General features: G+C 45.7%; 1 protein-coding gene across 1 annotated transcript in view; it reads left to right on the top strand.

The window, feature by feature from the left end:
• Positions 1–10,202, top strand: part of LOC132576410 (dynein axonemal heavy chain 6-like) — a 125,100-nt gene extending 114,898 nt beyond the window's left edge. Inside the window, exons 18-19 of the mRNA XM_060245563.1 lie at positions 2,174–2,389; positions 9,993–10,202. Of these exons, the coding sequence (XP_060101546.1) occupies positions 2,174–2,389; positions 9,993–10,202 (426 nt within the window). The remainder of the gene's footprint in view (positions 1–2,173; positions 2,390–9,992) is intronic.
• The last annotated feature ends 9,270 nt before the right edge of the window (positions 10,203–19,472 follow it).

Genomic DNA, 19,472 nt, shown 5'->3' with positions numbered 1-19,472 from the left:
TCTACTGGCCCCAGACCGACAAACCCCCCAAATACTCTCACAGCGCGTGTTGAGGTGGAACCAATTCCTCAACTCATACACGTACACACTGGTTCACCGGGCCGGCAAGGCTATGGGTCACGCGGATGCGCTCAGCCGCTTGTCGCTTCCGGAAACGGGTCCAGACCCCGCCCCCGCACACCAGGTCATGCTGATGGAGAGCCTCCCGGAGCAGCCCCTCCACGCAGCGGAGGTAGCCAAGGCCACACAGAAACACAAGACACTGGCACAGGTGCTCGACTGGGTGGTGAGGGGCTGGCCAGAAGGGAACATGGGGGAAGAATTCAAGCCATATAAGACCAGGCGGGAGGAACTAGCAGCCCACAATGGGTGCCTATTATGGGGAAGCAGGGTGGTGGTCCCGCCCCCGCTGCAGAAGCGGGTCCTGGAATCCCTACACGAGACCCATCCCGGCATAGTCCGAATGAAGGCGTTAGCCAGGAGCTACGTCTGGTGGCCGGGGATGGACGGGGAGATTGAGACCTGGGTTCGGAGGTGCCAGACATGCCAGGAAACGCGGCCCGAGCCTCCCAGCGCCCCCGCGACACGGTGGGAGTCTACCAGGAAGCCATGGTCGAGGCTCCACCTCGACTTCGCGGGGCCATTCCAGGGGCAGATCTTCATGATAATCATGGACGCCTACACCAAATGGCTGGAGGTCATTCCCGTAGGGTCCACCTCGTCAGCCACCGCAATCAAGGCGCTGCGCAGGGCCTTATGTACACACGGTATCCCGGACACCATAGTCTCCGATAACGGGACCGCGTTCACCTCAGCCGACTTCCAGGCGTTCCTCCAGCGATATCTGATTAGGCACATTAGGGCGGCTCCCTTCCACCCGGCCACCAACGGCCAGGCAGAGCGGATGGTCCGCACAACAAAGGAAGCCCTGAGCCGAATTGTACAGGGCGACTGGGACCACAGGTTGGCCGCGTTCCTCTTCGATGATAGGATCACACCCAACCCGGTCACAGGGGTTAGTCCGGCAGAGCTCCTCATGGGGCGCAAGCTCATAACCCGACTGGACAGACTACATCCCGACCGGGCTTCAGACATCCGCGAGAGCCCCGAGGTCCAGGACGCAGTCAGGGGTTTCTTTGCGGGCGACCCGGTTTACGCCCGGAACTACGCAAAGGAGCCCGATTGGGTGGCGGGCCGAGTGCTACGGGTGACCGGGTCCCGCCACTACGATATATCAATCGAGGGGGGCCAGGTACTACGACGGCACATAGACCAGTTGCGGCGCCGCACGCTACCAGAGGAGCCGGCGGACACAGAAGAGGCAAGATCCGGGGGGGAGCCATCCAGGGGCCGACCTGAGGACGGGGCCCCAACACTCATAACGCCGGCGCAGGAGGCACCGGAACCGACAGAGCCTGAAGGATCCGCAGAACCAGTCCCGCCGCCTCCGTCCGCACCAGGGCCCACCGAAGCACCAGCCACGGTAGCCGCGCCTCCCGGACAGGACCTCCCTAGACGGTCCACCCGGGAGCGCCGTCCTCCCGCGTATCTGCAAGACTATGTTCATTAACCAGGGGGGGAGGGGTGTAGTGTATCAGTAACAACATGCGACCAGGCGCGGGGGCAACTGGGCTGTCCCAGACGCCCCAGCGCCGGGCGCGGAATCCCCCGCCAATCAACAGCTGTGGCGGGAAGTTCAACCGGTCAGGATTGGCCTGACCGGCCCAGTAGGCTGTACCGGGAATTGTATATAAGTGGGACCCGGCCCGCGTGTTCCCTCTCTTGCAACGTGCTCCTAATAAACTATGTTGCCCTACTCTCGTCTCCGCTTCGAGTACGTTACACTTGCCATTCTCTCTTTGGTTCAGACAGAGTCCCAAAGGTTCAGGCCATAATTAATTCATTATCCTTCTAGGTTATATTGTTTATATATTGATCACAGCAGCTAGAACAGGAGGATGGAGGAGAGGTGATTGTTACTCAAGAGCCCAAAAATACCTTTTCTGTCATGAAGTTAAAGTAGTATAGTTGCTCCAGAAACCCCACCACAGAAACTGAATCTGTTAGCTAGAGCAACCATTTCCAGGCAGGGAAGTATGGAGGGGGTATCATAAGCAGGTTAGCCTTGGTGGGTGTTAATTTACAAATAATTCTTGGATTGTTTTCTTTTCAGAATACTTCAAAGAGATGCAAAGTAGACAGTTTTGTTGTAAACCCAAAGTGTGTCAGCCTTGGTGAACTTTTTGGACAGACAGATCCTAACACCATGGAGTGGTCAGATGGCCTTTTAGCATCAGCAGTACGAGCATTTGCCAAACTGTCTGCCAAAAAACCTAAAAAGAAAGACCAAAGCAGCAATGGAAAATCTGGAATCCAGAGTTTGTACACTGTGAGTTTAGCATTTAATAATTATACTATACTTTCTTATATAGTGTGTAGACTGGGTCTTTTGTATAGACTTGTGAGTTTTGGAAGTTTCTCAATTTATTGTTCAATGTGCCCACCTTGAATTGCTCCTTTCCTAGCCAATTCCTTTCATTTTTCACATGTACAGAAGCAAGCAAAATTAGGAATGAGCATGAACTGGCTTACAAACCTAAATTTGTGATGAACTTGGCCCAGTTTGTGGTTTGTGAATCGAGGTTTGTGCCATCCTGCCACCATAATTCTCTCATTTAAATGCCTTCTGAGTTCACTTGTGAGTTGTGCTGCTGCAGCAGCAATGCAGCTTGCAAAAGCCATTTAAAGGTATCCCTTTAAATGACTTTTGCGTGCCAAGCCACGCCACTGTCCAATTCATAAGTGAACTCAAGGCATTTAAATGCCTTTTGAGTTCACTTACAAGTTGCACCATGATGGCAGTGCAGCTTGCAAAAGCCATTTAAAGGGTACCCTATAAATGGCTCTTGCAGGCGTGGATTGCACTTGCATGCAGCTCAAAGAGAAGGATTTTCCAACATAATAAGTATGGGGAAGATCTTCAATCAGTGATCGATTGGATCCTTCCAGCTAATCGTTTTTCAGAAATTGGAACCTGTTTCTGAGGAAGTGGAGTGAATGAAACGAGAGTTGCTCACCTAGGGACTCATCAAGAAGTTAAGAACATAAGAACATAAGAGAAGCCATGTTGGATCAGGCCAACGGCCCATCAAGTCCAACACTCTGTGTCACACAGTGGCAAAAAATGTTATATACACACATACACTGTGGCTAATAGCCACTGATGGACCTGTGCTCCATATTTTTATCTAAACCCCTCTTGAAGGTGGCTATACTTGTGGCCGCCACCACCTCCTGTGGCAGTGAATTCCACATGTTAATCACCCTTTGGGTGAAGAAGTACTTCCTTTTATCCGTTTTAACCTGTCTGCTCAGCAATTTCATCGAATGCCCACGAGTTCTTGTATTGTGAGAAAGGAAGAAAAGTACTTCTTTCTCTACTTTCTCCATTCCATCCAAGTTGATTGAGTTAGCTAAGAAAAGTTGGTCAATATTGACTGGAAAACACTTGGACTATACTATAGTGATATAAATGTGCATATATTTTTTGTGAGTTCATAGTGGAAGTCTGTCTAAAATAGTGGGTCAGAATTGACCAAGAAAATACTTGAATTGTATTATAGTTATGCATGTTGCATTTAACTGTTAGTCATAACAGAATTACTACAGGTATTATACATTGTATAGAATTTATGGAAAAGTGTTAATAATGAAGTAATTTTGTTTTTTAAAAGAAAATTAAGTTACAGAATAGCAGCCACCATAAACAGTGTCTCATATGTAATACAACATTTTCCTGCAGAGAAAAGTAGCCAGAGTTTCTTATGAAATTAATAAATCATTGAATGAAACTTATTATTTTATTGTGATTGATTACAGAATATATCATTGTTGTTGTTGTTATTTATTACATGTATTGAATTGCCCTATCCCAGGTAGCACCAGACTCAGGGCGATGTACAACAGTAAAAAATACATATATAAAAAATCAATTACAGTAAAAAATTACAAACCCTGATGGCGTCTTTAAAATGCTCTTAGTCAGTACATCATGGCATCACATCAGGGATGGGGGGATCCCCCCAAGAGGGGGTGGAGAGGAAAAGGTGCCAGCATGGCAACCATCACTGTTCTTATGCAAAGACTTGGCAGAACATCTCTGCCTTACAGGCCTTCCAAAACTGTAAAAGATCCCACAGGGCCCTGATGTCTTCTGGCAGAGCATTCCACCAAGTTGGGGCCAGGATTGAAAAAGCCCTGGCCCTTGTTGAGGACAGCCAGACCTCTTTCGGGTCAGGAATCACCACAGATTTCAACTACTGGAGCGCAGTATGTCCCTTCCAGGGACATAGATACATCAGTCTCAGACCGCTCAAGGCCTTAAAGGTCATAACTAAAACCTTGAATCTAACCCGGTACTCAACCATCAACCAGTGTAGCTGGCACAGCACAGGTGGAATATGTGCCGACCGTGGTGTTCTTGTCAGGACTTGCGCTGCCACATTCTGAACCCGTTGGAGCTTCTGGATCAGACTCAAGGGTAGCCCAGCATAGAGCGAGTTACAGTAGTCTAGTCTGGACATGACCGTTGCATGGATTACTGTGGCTAGGTCCGAGCGAGATAGGAGCGGAGCTAGCTTCCAAGCCTGACAAAGATGAAAAAATGCCACCTTGGCAATATGTGTGACCTGGGCCTCCACTGAAAGCGAGGTGTCCAGTGTCACTCCTAAGCTCTTGACGGTAGGCACTGGTGTTAGTAGCGCCCCATCAAAAGTCAGCAGTCTACGCTCCAACCCCGCTCCCCCAACCATAGAACCTTCATCTTTGATGGGTTCAGCTTCAGCCTGCTCTTCCTTAGCCAGCCCACCACAGCCTCCAAACCCTCAGCCAGAGTTGGTGGGACTCTAGCCGACTGGTCGTCCAACAGCAAATATAGCTGGGTGTCATCTGCATACTGATGACATCCCAGCCCAAAGCTCCGTACCAGCTGGGCAAGGGGGCTCATATAGACATTGAATAACATTGGGGAGAGGAGTGCCCCTTGTGGAACCCCATACAAAAGGGGATATCTGGAGGACCTATCCTCACCTTGCACCACCCTCTGTCAACGACTATGCAGAAAGAAGGAAAGCCATTGTAAGGCCGCCCCGCATATTCCCACTTCGGCAAGGCAGTGAGTCAACAATGCATAGTCAACTGTGTTGAACACTGCTGTAAGGTCTAACAATAACAACAGCGCCGACTCGCCTCAGTCCAGCTGCTTACAGAGGTCATCCGTTACAGTGACCAGGACAGTTTCAGTCCCATGGCAAGGGCAGAAACCAGACTAGAATGGGTCTAGTGCAGATGTGTCCTCCAGAAAGCCCTGAAGCTGCTTGGCCACCGCTCTCTCAATTATCTTGCCCAGAACGGCAAGTTTGAAACTGGTCGATAATTGGCTGGATCTAAAGGATCCATTGATGGCTTTTTTAAGAGCAGTACAACCACTGCTTCCTTGAGGCCCTCTGGAAACATCCCCGTCTCTAGGGACAGGTTGATGATTTCCTTGATAGGGCCCCGGATCCTCTCATTGTTGGTGTAATGAATCTATGTAAACCCAGTCTGACAGCTATGTTTTGACAGCTGGTGATCTAGCAGGTATGCTAGGCCACAATGACCTTATCAGCAGGCCGGTTTGAGCCGGCAGAAGCCAAGAGAAGAAACCTGCTGAGTCAGCATGACAGTGCACAGCCAGGATTGGCTAGTAGAACTATAAGAAGACTGTGTGTGGAACACACAGGTCTCTCTCTGAGAGTTGGTGTATAGGCGGAGCATTTTGTCTGTTGAAGTAAGGTATTGGACTGCACTAGTGAGCACTTATTGTATATATCTGTAAATACACTATTTTGGCACTAGTTGCAGGTGTCTGGCTGATTTCTTTCCTGGAGCCCTGTGTTGGGCAGGTCACCAAGCTCACTCTGCTAACTCCCGCACCGACAGGGTTATGGGCCCAGCACGCTTCCGCTGCGCGGAGGAGCACCGTGAGAGTTGAGCTGACCGAGAGTTTGGAAAGAGCCGGAGGCGAGGAACGCTGGTTGAAAGACAAAGCAGCACCAGCTATCTCGTTTTGAGAGCCAGAGGGACGACGGCAGCCAGCTGTGTGGAGGAGTCGGCATCATGGCTTAGCAGCAGCTTGCAGTGCCCGTTGAGAAGCTCAACTCAGCCAACTACGCGGTGTGGAGCCTGAGAATGGAACACTACCTCAAGCGTGAAGGGCAATGGCTGGTTGTGAGTAATCCCCCTGCTGCCTTATCTCCTGCCCAGACTGTGTTAGCCGATAAGGCACTGGCAAACATCGTGCTGGCTATAGGAGATGACCAGCTAGTATATGTGCGTGGGAAGGACACTCCCAAGGCTGCCTGGGACGCGCTCAGTGGGGTTCATGTTAGTACCACTGCTGGCTCCCTTATGGCCTTGACTAGGAAAATGTTTCGCACTGTTATGCCAGCTGGAGGGTGTGTGAAAGACCACATCAAGAAGCTAACGGACTGTTTCGTTGAGCTTGAGGCCAGAGGCAAGACTGTAGCTCCCGATGACAGAGTTTACATTTTACTGTCATCGTTGCCGCCTGAGTTTACTCCCTTGATAACTTCCCTGGAGACAGTGGACGTAGCGACCCTGACAATGGAGTACGTCTGTGCCCACCTGCTTGATTTTCAAGAGAGGATTGCGGCAGTGAGCTGTCCGGGGGTGTCGGCCCAGGAGCGTGCGGCTATCGGCTCGTCCGGGAAGACAGCCAAGAGTGAGCCAGCTTTTGCTGCTGGCAGATGTCCAAAGGCTGAGGAAGAGGAGCCGACTGCAATGGCAGTCCGACGCTGCTATGGGTGTGGGTCGCCACAGCACCTGCTTCGAGCTTGCCCAGAGAGGGGGAAGAAGCGGCGTGGATGGAGGCAGCGAGAGCGGAGGACCACCAGCCCGTGTGAGGAAGGAGCCCGGCTGGTCACGTCTGCAGGAGAGAGCACAGGGTCTGCTTGGATTTTAGACTCTGGGGCAACGAGCCATCTCTGCTGCAAAAAGGAGCTGTTGAACAATATTGACATTCCTGGGCACAGGCATGTCAGATTAGCTGACGTAACTTCCTCAGCTGTTACTTGTACAGGGTGTGTTGAATTTCCCGTGTTCAATTGTACTTTGCAAAATGTTTTGTGTGTACCCTCACTACAGTCAAACCTGCTAAGTGTTAGCACGCTAATTGACCAGGGATACCAGGTGAGGTTTGAAAGGACCTGTTGTAAAATCCTGGGAGGTGGGGGAAAGGTGCTTGTAACTGGAAAAAGAGAAGGTAAAATATATGTGGTCCAGAATGAATGTGCCCAGGTGGCACAGGTGTCAAATGAGCCTGTGCACAATAAGTGTATACATTTACTTCACCGGAGACTGGGGCACTGCGGGTTTAGAGCGTTGAAAAAAACCCTGGAGTTGGTGCCAAGTCTAAAAGTGAAACCTTGCAAATGTTACTTGGATTGTCAGGTCTGCAAGAAGACCAAAAGCAGGGCATGTGCTGTGTCTAAGGAAAGCACGAGAGAAAGTAAGCGTGCCCTAGAGCTAGTTCATTTAGACGTGATTGGCCCATTGCCAAAAAGTCTGTCGGGGAGGAGGTACTGCTTAGTGGCCACAGACGACCATACGAGGTACTCTTGGGTCTTTGCTATGGTGCAGAAATCTGAAGTGTACAAGACACTCAGAAAATGGGTCAAAGCAGTTGAGAGACAATTAGGTGTAAACCTCCTGGCCATTCAGACCGACAGAGGGGGGGAATTCTTATCAAATGAATTGAAATGTTGGCTGGAGAACAAGGGCATTGCCCACCGTTTAACGAACCCAGCCACGCCCCAAGAAAATGGGAAAGAAAATGGGCTAGCAGAGCGCACAGGAGCTGTGTTGCAAACGATAATGTACAGAATGCTTGAGGATGCAAGGTTGCCAATTTGTTATTGGGCAGAAGCCATGTACTGTGCTGTGTTTATACATAATCGTGTTTGGTGTGAACCTGTAAATAATTTGCCCTATAGGTTGCTGTATAACAGGTACCCAGATTTGAAATTTCTGAGAGTCTTTGGGACACAGGCTCGGGTTGGTATCCCCTCCGAGAGCAGCAGGGAGGGGGATGTCCGGGCAGAGAGCCTAACTTTTCTGGGCTACAAGCCAGAGGCCAGGTGTTATCGCTTCTGCGATAAGAGAAAGAAAATAATCCTCAGTGAAACTGCCCAGTTTAACGAGCAGTCCAGCTGGCCTCACTTACACTCTGATAAGAGAGAGTTTGTACTCCTGCCAATTACTGATAATGATGCTGAAGTCCTGCCCAGGGTAATTAAGCAGGAACAACAATCTCCCGACCGGGGGCTGGCAAGCAGAGGCTCAGAGAAACGTGAGCTCCAAGGTGGTTCAGAGCCTCAGACGGAGAGTCAGGAGGTGGAGTGTGAAAGTCAGGAGGTGCAACCTCTAATCACAGGGGCAGAACAACCAGCCCAGGAGGTGGGAACAGATCAGCCTGAAGAAGACAAGGCCGGTCCTAGCACAGAGCCACGGGTGTCTGCTAGAACCACAAAAGGCAAACCTCCTGCCAGGTATAAGGTACCCTATGTCACTCTGACAGTTAAACCAGACCCACCAGGGTTTGAAGAAATGCTAAAGGAAAAGGCCAAGAAGTGGAAGGCCTGGGTGGCAGAGTGCGAGGCAAAGAATAGGGAGGCTGAAGCCAAACGCCAAAAAGAGCTGGCTGACCAGGACAGTGATGATATTTTTTATCACTAAGATGAGTTCCTGGACTGGTAATTACAAATGTGTAAATATGAAATGTATGTTACTGTATGCATGTGAATATGAAAACTGTGTACAGTGGTTGGGGGTACTGGGTTCAATAGATTAGGAGGTGTGTTGGTGTAATGAATCTATGTAAACCCAGTCTGACAGCTGTGTTTTGACAGCTGGTGATCTAGCAGGTATGCTAGGCCACAATGACCTTATCAGCAGGCCGGTTTGAGCCGGCAGAAGCCAAGAGAAGAAACCTGCTGAGTCAGCATGACAGTGCACAGCCAGGATTGGCTAGTAGAACTATAAGAAGACTGTGTGTGGAACACACAGGTCTCTCTCTGAGAGTTGGTGTATAGGCGGAGCATTTTGTCTGTTGAAGTAAGGTATTGGACTGCACTAGTGAGCACTTATTGTATATATCTGTAAATACACTATTTTGGCACTAGTTGCAGGTGTCTGGCTGATTTCTTTCCTGGAGCCCTGTGTTGGGCAGGTCACCAAGCTCACTCTGCTAACTCCCGCACCGACACTCATCACCAGCCTTAACCAGCCACGAGGGACACGGGTCAAGTAGGCAAGTGGTGGGCCTAACAGCACTCAGGACTCTGTCAACATCAGAAGAGAAAAGCAGATTGAAAGAGTCAAAAACTGAGTCAAAAAATATAGATCTAGTGGTGGCATCTAGGCTTCTCAACAGCTGTTTGATGAATCTATGAACTATTTGTATTTCAAAGTAGCTCTTGTATTTCATTTTTAAAATTAGTGTGTTGTGTCTAGGGGTGTGCATTCAGATCTACCTGATCTGAAAATATATCTCAAAAACACCTTATCAATATTTTTGGATATATTTTGGCATCCCATATGTCTTTGGGATTTTTCGAAATAACAAAAAAAAAATCCTGAAAACCTCCCAGATATATTCAGGAATTGCTGGCAGACCCTGAAAAACAGCTGAGGGGTGAGCAGTGGCGTAAGGAGGGGGGGCGGGGGGAGCGGGCCGCCCCAGGTCTGGGGGTCCCCGCATTGGCAATGGGGGCCCCCAAACAATGGCCGTGACGCCGTGTTTGCTGCGCTGCGAGGGGGGGGGAGAAAAAGAATGGAGGCGCGGCGCCCGACAGCGACGGGGAGCGCGCGCGCACATCGGGGCTCCTCGTGCCCTTCCCCCTCCCCTTTTTTCCCCCTCTCCGTCTCACGCAAAGGCGGCGGCGCGTCGCTTTTTCTCCTCCCTCGCCTCAGAAGGCGCGTGTGCGCAGGCAGGCACCAGCCTCCTTCTCGGGCATCGGGCGGGACGCGCCTCCTCAGCGCCCGTGCGCGCCCCCAGGGCCCGAGGCGCCGTTGCCTTTCACTATTGGGGTCCAGGTCCAGATCCTCCACCTTTGTGCACTTGGTTCTTCTTGCTGAGGATGTGATCTGTACAGCTCTGTCCCCTGTGCAATGCCACTCTGGGCAGCTTTGGAGTTTCCCAAGGGCATCAGACCTGGAAACATGCAGCCTTTTATCTAGGCAGAGCTGGTGGAAATTACTGCCAAAGTAGCCACTTGTTTTCACAGATATTTTCTGAGCAGTTGTTCAGGGCTATGTGAGCAGATATGAAGATCTGGATCCAGGATTTGGCTGACTGCCACGTCAGTAGTAAAAGTACATCAGATGGATTACATATGTACGTGCCATCAAGTCACAACTTATTTATGGAGACCCCAGCAAGGGGCTTTCAAGAAAAGTGGGAAGCACAGGTAGTTTACCATTGCCTTCCTCTGCTGAGCTTTCCAAGGTGGTCTCCCATCCAAGTACTGGCCCTGCTTAGCTTCTGAGATCTGATGAAACCAGGCTATACCATGCTGCCTTCCTCCACCGTACAGATTGCAACAGCATAAATCATTTGGACATTATTCAGACCTGTCGCACATCTCCCTGCCCCGCCCCCCCCCCCCCAAAAAAAATCCCTTGACATCTTCTATCTTGGCAGAATTCTAAGTGAGGAATAATCTGAAATGGTGCAGCAGTAGCATGCAGAGTCCAACAGTCTCTGCCTTGGATGCAGTAATTACAGCTTAACCCTATAACAGGGATACTTGTGGTGGCTTGGAAGCCACATGTGATTTTTTGGCATGCCACATGATGCTCAGCAGAGCCACGTGAGTTTTTTTTCATGGGACCAGGAAAGGACGCAAAAGGCCGAGGCTGCTAATAGGAATTGTGATGAGCATAACTATCTGCGATTGGGCACTTCCTCCTCTGGATTTATTGTGTTTGTTCCTGGTGTGATCCAGCAGAGGAAGCCCTGCTGATCCCACCCTTTGCTAGCTGAGGACATGTGCCCCTTTCCTTTTGCCACCACACTGGAAAATGTAGCAATGCTAGTTTTATGAAGGGGGGAAGTTGCTATACCAAGTCTGGCTTTCCTTCCCTGTTTGAATATTCATGACTTGAGCAATCTGTACTAGCCAGACTCTCTCCTCGCCCTTCCCTCTCACCCTCTTCCTGACGCGAGGTAGTTGTTCTGCACGATGCTATATTTAAACGTAGAACCATTTTAGCAATTTGACTTTAAAAAATTGTATATTAAACCAGAAAGCTCAAGGCAGGCAGAAGGCTGTGTCAGGTAGCACATGTGGGGGTGGGAGCAGCGAAAACAACACCCCCATCCCTCCCCCTCCAGACAGTGTCCTTGCAAAGTGGCAGGGGGGGGAGGGTGGAGTGGGGGGAGGGAGGGAGGAAAGATGGCATTAAAAAATCAGAGAATCTTGTACCCAAGAAAAAACAGAGGCATTAGGGCTTTCTTACAAGGACCCCCAGAGCCCCATGGTGTAGAGTGGTAAAGCTGCAGTACTGCAGTCAGAACCCTCTGCTCATGACTTGAGTTCAATCCCAGTGGAAGCTGGTTCAGGTAGCCGGCTCAGGTTGACTCAGTCTTCCATCCTTCTGAGGTTGGTAAAATGAGTACCCAGCTTGCTGGGGGGGGAAGTGTAGATGACTGGGAAGGCAATCAAACCACCCCGTAAAAAGTCTTCTGTGAAAACGTTGTGAAAGCAACGTCACCACAGAGTCGGAAACGACTGGTGCTTGCACAGGGGACTACCTTTACTTTTTTTTTTCTTTACCAGGACCCCCAGACGACTTTGGAATGACAGGACTGCTTTCAAAGCAAAACAGGCCTAGCAAGCCCAAGCTTTCATTTCCAATGAGATGGGGATTTCTGGGTGTGTTCAAAGTTTCATCTCAGTGTGTTCTGCCTGATGATTCCATTGCCTCTTTGGAAAGAGAAGGAAGGCCACGGTTGCCAGTCTTCAGTGTAACCTGGAGATTTCCCTAGAATTACAACAGGCAACAGAGATTGGTTCCACTGGAGAAAATGGCTGGTTTGGAGGGTGGGCTGCATGCCATCATGGTGTTTCCCCACCTCAAACTTTGCTCTCCCCAAGCTCCACTTCTAAATCTCCATGAAGTTTTAAGACAGGAGGTGGCAACCCTAGGAAACCCTTCAGCAATCTAAAGCTTGCTGTCAGTCACCCCAGCGAGGTCCTTCCAGAGTACAGCATGCCCTGCTCATCTCCATTTTAAGAAAAAATGACAAATTGCAGGAAGTGTGAGGGAGTCCCCCTGACGTTTGTTTCTTCAGTGTCATACAAGAGACTGTGAATCCTCCATACTTTGGGACCTGCAATCTTTGGTGTACCTAACTGTGTTTAATGCAGGCTTAGTACATATATATGTACGTGCTGTCAATTGATTTATGGTGTCCCCAGAGGGGGGGATATCAAGGCAAATGAGAAGCAGAAGTGGATTTGCCATGGCTTTCCTCTGCTGCGCCTTTCCTAGTGGTCTCCCATCCAAGTACCAACGCTGCTTAGCTTCCAAGCAGCCCCGTAGCCAACCAGGGACCCACGGGGCCTGCCCCCCTGACAGGGTTTTTTTGGGGGGTGCTCACCCCCCATTCTTCCCCCTCCTGCATGATTTAAATCATGCAGGAGAGGCACCCAGGAGCAGCCACTGCCCCTCCCATGCCATTTATAGGGCCCACAAATCAGCTGATTGGTGGACTCACCAGCCTCCTGCATGATTTGAAAGGCCCCTCTTTAGATGGCCCCCTCCCTCCTGGCCCCTAGCTACAGAGCTTCCAAGACTTGGCAAGATTGGGCTATGCCATGGACTTATGGTGACCCCAGCAAGAGGCTTTTGAAGCAAGTGAGAAGCAGAGGAGGTTTGCCATTGCCTTCCTCTGCAGCCTTCCTTGGTGGTCTCCCATCCAAATACCAGCCCTGCTTACCTTCTGTGATCCAACAAGATCAGGCTATATACCATACCATCTTTCCTCCTTTCATAGGGACACCTGATAGTTCACCTCAGTTCCTGTTTGCTGGTTGGAAACAGGAACCTGTATGTGCTTTTTTTAGAGTGCAGATTTGAACCTGAGTCTCTGAGATCTCGCTCTGACATCCTAACCGCTACACCACACTGGCTTTTTGCACAAGTGTTGCATGGGACTGGCCCAGGCAACTGCACAGACATTGTTGGTGCCTTCCCCGCTGGTAGGCATGCTGCTTCAGCCATCTTGGTAGGCACAACCAGACACCCATCTCCCGCTGATGCTCTCTGACAAGCTGCTAAACACCCCACAGAGAAAGAAACACTTCTCATTTACAACTATGCAAATTTGTTTCTTTTCTGATATGCAAATGAGGGAAGTCACATCACTTCCTGTTTCCAGCAGGGCTCCCTCGCAAGTGGTGGCCATCTTGCGGAAGTGACATCGCTTGAAGTGACATCATATCCTGTTTCTGGAGGCGTGCACACACACACATAGGGGGGCCCACATAAATCTTGGGCCCCGGGCCCCCAAAGCCCTAGCTACGCCACTGGGGGTGAGAGCAGATTGCTTCCACCCCACAGCTATTTTCAGATTTTCTTTTGCAGTCCCTTTAAACAGGGTGTGGAAGAGAGCTCACAAAATTTGGAAGAGAGCTCACAAAACTGCTGAGCTGAGGAGGGGGAACACCCTCCCTTTTGGTTCAGTTGGGGCTCTTTTGGGGAGTGTGCTTTAAAACTGGCAAGCCTAAAAGAGCCTTCAAAGCAGCTGATCCCATGGGGAGAACTCTCCCTGCTGGCTCATTTGGATCTCTCTTGGGTAGTTCTAAGAGAACCTCAGCTATATCTGTGGGAAGAGTTCTCCCTGGAAGATCAGCTACTGTGTGGGCTCTTTGGGGCAATTTGGTTCAAACGGGACTGGCCAAGAGAGTCCCAGCTGAGCCCAAGGGAAGAGTTCTTCCTGTGGGATTAGTTACTATGCAGGCTCTTTTGGGTAGTTGAGTTTAAACCAGACTGTCCAGGAGAGCCCCAGCTGAACATGTGGGAAAAGTTCCCCTTGTGGGATCAGTTGCTTTTCATGCTTTTTTGGGCAGTCCAGTTTAAACCGGACTGCCTAAGAGAGCCTCAGCTGAGCCTCGTCTCTGCTGTTTTTTGTGGCTTTGGTGCTGCTTTTTTCTCCCTATTTTTTATTTGGTTCTATTGGGTAAAATAAATAAATAAATAAATTCAAAATTTGTAAAAAAAATAATAATAATAAATCCTGAATCTGAATACTTTATTTGTATTGGTTTTTTTCAAGAATCCTGATTTTTTTTTGGGAGGGGGGGTCTAATAGACCTTAACTGAAAAATATCAAGAAAAAATTATTGCACACCCTTAGTTGTGTCTGTGGCTTAGTAAGGGGAACACTCTGCTTGCTTGCAAAGCGAGATGTCACCTCAATCTGACTCAGGTCTTTCAACACACCTTCCAAAATAAGTGGTTCTGGGGGACTTCCGGGGGAGGAAAATGTTGACCTGAGCTGCTTCTCATAACTGGAGCAGGCTGGAGCTTCTGTTCGGGGTAGTGGAAGGCAATTCAATGCCTACTGCCTACTTTTCTCAGAGATTAGTCCAAGATATGCACAGGAAACTTTAAGGAGATTTACCTTAGCTAAAAGGGAGTCCCGGGGGGGGGCTTCTTTGAGGCTTTGAGGGGTCTCCGGGAAGAGTTGCACTTTCATCATCTGCAGAAGCTTTCAAAGTCATTTATTTGACATAAGCTCGACAGGATCCTAACCTTCTTGGACTTTACTAAACATCTAAAGTTTTGAAAGACCTGTGAGAACTTGAATAATTGGAAGAGAAGGTACAGATCTTTCATTCTGGAACTTTTTACAGCTTAATGGAGTAAATTTAAAAGGTGGGAAAGGAAAATCTAGAAAGTCTGGAAGAAGAGGGGAGGAAGAGATGAAATTTGGACTTTATAAATATTAAGGACAGTGTTAAAAAGAGCTAAAAAGTGGAAAGGAATTTATTGTTTAGTCTACTTGCGGTTTTGAAAAAAGAGCAACAATCGTCACATCGTCACAGACTTGCAGCACATTTAAGCAAGACAGGAAGTACCTCAAGTATCGTGAGATCTCCTTACCAGTGTGAATGAGACTTCGTGGCAACAAAAGCAAGAAGTAGAGGAAGGAAAACCTACTCTAGGAATATATACCATTGAGAAACATCGGCAGCCATTGCTGGGAGGTCAAAATAAAACAATGTTTTTAAAGAATTCGGGACATTAAAAATTGTTGGAGTTAACTGAGAAGAGGGTAAGAAGATAAATACTATTGGTCATATTATTTGTGTGAACCTGGAACATTTTTAAAAGGGGGGAAAATTGTAGGGAGCAGTAAAAAGTTGTGGCTATTTTGGAAGATTTAAAAAATGTAAAAATAAATATCTTGACTTTGGGAGCTCCGAGGATGGCGAAATTGGGCTTGTTGTAAAGGGCAAGTCCTACTCTTTTGAACCTGATAGTCGAATTGGAAATTGGTGAGGTCCAAATTTTCGCTGTTTTTTAAATGTCTGGACACAAGCAGCCCCGTACAAGGGCTACTTCATTAGAAAAAATGCAGGACCAACTGCAGTACAAGGGCTACTTCATTAGAAAAAATGCAGGACCAACTAGAGGCAATGGAGGCCAGAATGATGAAAGGGGTGAGAGAGATGATAAATGAATCAAACAAATAAATTATTGCAGAGATTAGAAAAGACATGGAAGATCTCAGAAAGGAAACTGAGGAAACATCTAAGAAAGTGCAGGAGGTAGAAGGCAGAATAAATGTATATGAGTCCACCTTGTTGAAAATGCAAGAAAAAGTGACAATCCATGACTGCAAATTGATGGAGAATCAGATACGTCTGAGAGGAGTACCTGAAAAGGAGGATGGTGATTTAAAGGAATTTATAATAAAAATAATTGCAGACTTTTTAGAGGAAAACCCTGAAGAGACTAAAAACATGTATGACTATATGTATAGAGTGAACTCACTTTATGCCAAGAAAAATAACTTACCAAGAGATGTTGTCATAAGATTTATGACAAAGGAAATGGTGGGAAGAATCATGAATAAAATTTTTAAAAAGACACTGATAGTGGGAGGCAGTAGAGTGAGAATCATGAAGGAGCTGCCAAGGCAAGTGATAAATGATAAAAGAACATATAAAAAGTTGACAGAAAAATTGAGAGACAATGGAATGAGGTTTAGATGGATAATATCTGAAGGTTTGAGTTTTGAACTCCAGGGAAAAAGAATCACAATTACAAATACACAGGATATGAGTAGATTTTTTTCAAGAAAATAAAGAATTTGCACCATGATGGATTACAAATTACTGTCTTGGAATGTTAGTGGACTAGATTCACCACAAAAAAGAAGGGCAACATTTCATTGGATTAAGAAACAAAATTGTAATATAATTTGTTTGCAAGAAGTGTATATTAAACAAAAAGGATTATAAATTTTTATGGAACAAACACTTGGGAGTGGAATTTTTTTCATTGGTTGAACAGAAGAAAAGGGGAGTGGTTTTTTATATTAAACAAGAATTGGAGCCAAAATTAGTGTTTAAAGATAAAGATGGACGATTTGTAGCAGTAGAGATAATATTAAATGGAAAAAAAAACATTGTTATTGGGATTGTATACGCCTAATGGCGCAAAGGATGCTTTTTTAAAAGATGTTATACAACAGCTTGATGAAATGACTTATGACCAAGTTTTGTTAATGGGAGATTTTAATGGAACAGTTAAGAACTCATTGGACAGGGCTGGAGGGGGGGGGGAAACAACAGCAAAGAAGGAAAATTGCCAAAGTCTTTTTCTGAAATGGTCAAACAAGAAAATTTGAAAGATATATGGAGGAAATTTGGGACTATACTTTTTATTCAGCAAGACACAAAACTTTTTCCAGAATTGACATGTTGTGGGGCACTAAATATTTAGGTCTTATAACAAGGAAAATAGAGATTTTACCCAAAATTGGGGCTGATCATAGCCCAATAATGTGGATTACAAAATTGTCTAAGAAGTTGAGAAGATGGAGATTGAATGAAGATTTGCTACAGAATAAAGAAATAGTGACATATCTAGAAAATGAAACGAAAGCTTTCTTTCAAATGAATGACAAAGAGGATATAGAATTTCAGATGGTCTGGGATGCCTATAAAGTAGTAATGAGAGGAATATTGATTACTTTGAATAATAAAGATAAGAGAGCAAAAGAAAAACAGTTGTTGGACATTCAAAATGAAATAAAGAAAAAAGAAGGGGAGTTGAGAAAAAGGCCAGGGAAAAAGAAACTTATAAGGGAAATTTCAATATTATAAACGCAAATGAGACATTTGTTAAATAAAGAATTGGAATGGAATTTGAAAAGACTGCAGCAGAAATCTTTTGAGGGAGCAAATAAATTGGGAAAGTATTTGGCTTTTTCTTTGAAGAAAAAGAGAGAAAATAAAATTATTAATAAAATTGTGGTAGATGGAAGAGAGGCAGTTACCCAAGAGGGAATAAAAAGATTTTTTTAAGTACTATGCCAAGTTGTTTAAAGGTGTTAAAATAAAGAAAGAAAAGATGGGTGAGTATTTACAAAAGATAAAAATATAACCCTTAACTGAAAATATGTGAAAAGTTTTGAATGATCCAATTGAAAAAATAGAAGTTGAAGCAGCAATTAATGCAATGAAAAATGGAAAAGCACCTGAGCCAGATGGATATACAGCTAAATATTTTAAAACCTTTAAAGATGAGTTAACAGCGAAATTGCAGAAGTTGATTAAGATGATAAGAACAAAAGGGAAAATATCAAACACATGGAAAGAAGCTGTTATTTTGTTGATACCTAAGAAAGACAGAGATGTTACGAATGTAAAATATTATAGACCAATTTCGCTGTTAAATAATGACTATAAAATATATACAAGAATCTTGACAGAACGGCTTAAACAACATTTGATAAATTTTATAAAGGAAGATCAAGTGGGGTTTCTTCCCAAGAGGCAAACAAGAGACAATATCAGAACTGTTGTAAATATTGTAGAATATTATGAAAGACATCCAGAAAAGGAAGTAGCATTATTCTTTGCGGATGCAGAGAAAGCATTTGACAATTTAAATTGGGACTTTATGTTTGCAGTAATGGAGAAAATGGAGCTGGGAGAAAGCTTTATAAGAATGATAAAAGCAATATACACTGAACAACATGCAAGGCTATTTATAAATGCAGATTTTACAGAAGATACGATTATCAGCAAAGGTACAAGACAAGGTTGTCCACTTTCCCCATTGTTGTTAATAATGACTCTTGAAATATTACTGATGCAGATTCAAGAAGAAAAAGAAATAGAAGGATTAAAAATAAAAGGATTTACTTACAAATACAGAGCATTTGCAGATGATATAATGTTTATAAATGAAAACCCCATACAAGTCACACCTTTGTTGTTAGCCAAAATACAAGAATATGGGAGTTGGCGGGACTTTGTATTAATAAAGAAAAATCAAAACTTCTATGCAAAAATATGCAAATAAATAAGCAACAAGAATTGCAGAGACTAACGGGCTGTGAAGTCACCTCCAAGGTAAAATATTTAGGTGTGGAGATAACAATGAAGAATATTGATCTGTTTAAAAATAATTATGAGAAGATATGGCGTAAAATGGATGAAGATATGTTAAAATGAAATAAACTTAATTTGTCACTGCTGGGTAGAATAGCTGCAATTAAAATGAATATTCTACCAAGAATAATGTATTTGTTTCAAACTATTCCCATTGTGAAAGATAGTAAACAATTTGATAAATAGCAAAGGAAAATTTCAGAATTTGTGTGGACTGGGAAGAAACCAAGGATTAAAATGAAAATTTTGAGAGATGAAAAAGAGAGAGGTGAATTTCAACTACCGAATTTAAAATTATATCAGGAAGCAGTTTGTTTAGTGTGGATAAAAGAATGGATAACCCTGTTAAACAAAAAACTCTTAGTGCTGGAAGCTCACGGAAATAAATTTGGCTGGCATGCGTATTTATATTATGGAAAAAAGAAGATGGACGGTTTTTTCTCTCACCATTATATAAGAAATAATTTGCTAAATACATGGATGAAATATAAGAAATATGGAGATGAGAGAAGACCATTATGGATAGTGCCAGCTGAAGTAATAAAAATAACAGCTGAGATAGGTGAAGAAAAGTGGTTGTCATATAATCAATTATTAAAAATACAAAGTGGCAAAATAGAATTGAAAACTGCTGAAGAGTTGAATAATAAATATGATTGGTTCCAAATGCAACAAATAAAGAGCTTGGTGGATAATGATATCAAAACTGAAGGAATAAGA

The sequence above is a fragment of the Heteronotia binoei genome, chromosome 1 (genome assembly GCF_032191835.1).
Source record: "Heteronotia binoei isolate CCM8104 ecotype False Entrance Well chromosome 1, APGP_CSIRO_Hbin_v1, whole genome shotgun sequence".
NCBI lineage: Eukaryota > Metazoa > Chordata > Lepidosauria > Squamata > Gekkonidae > Heteronotia > Heteronotia binoei.
The sequence above is the reverse complement of the archived record's forward strand: the minus strand, read 5'-3'. Positions and strand labels throughout refer to the sequence as shown.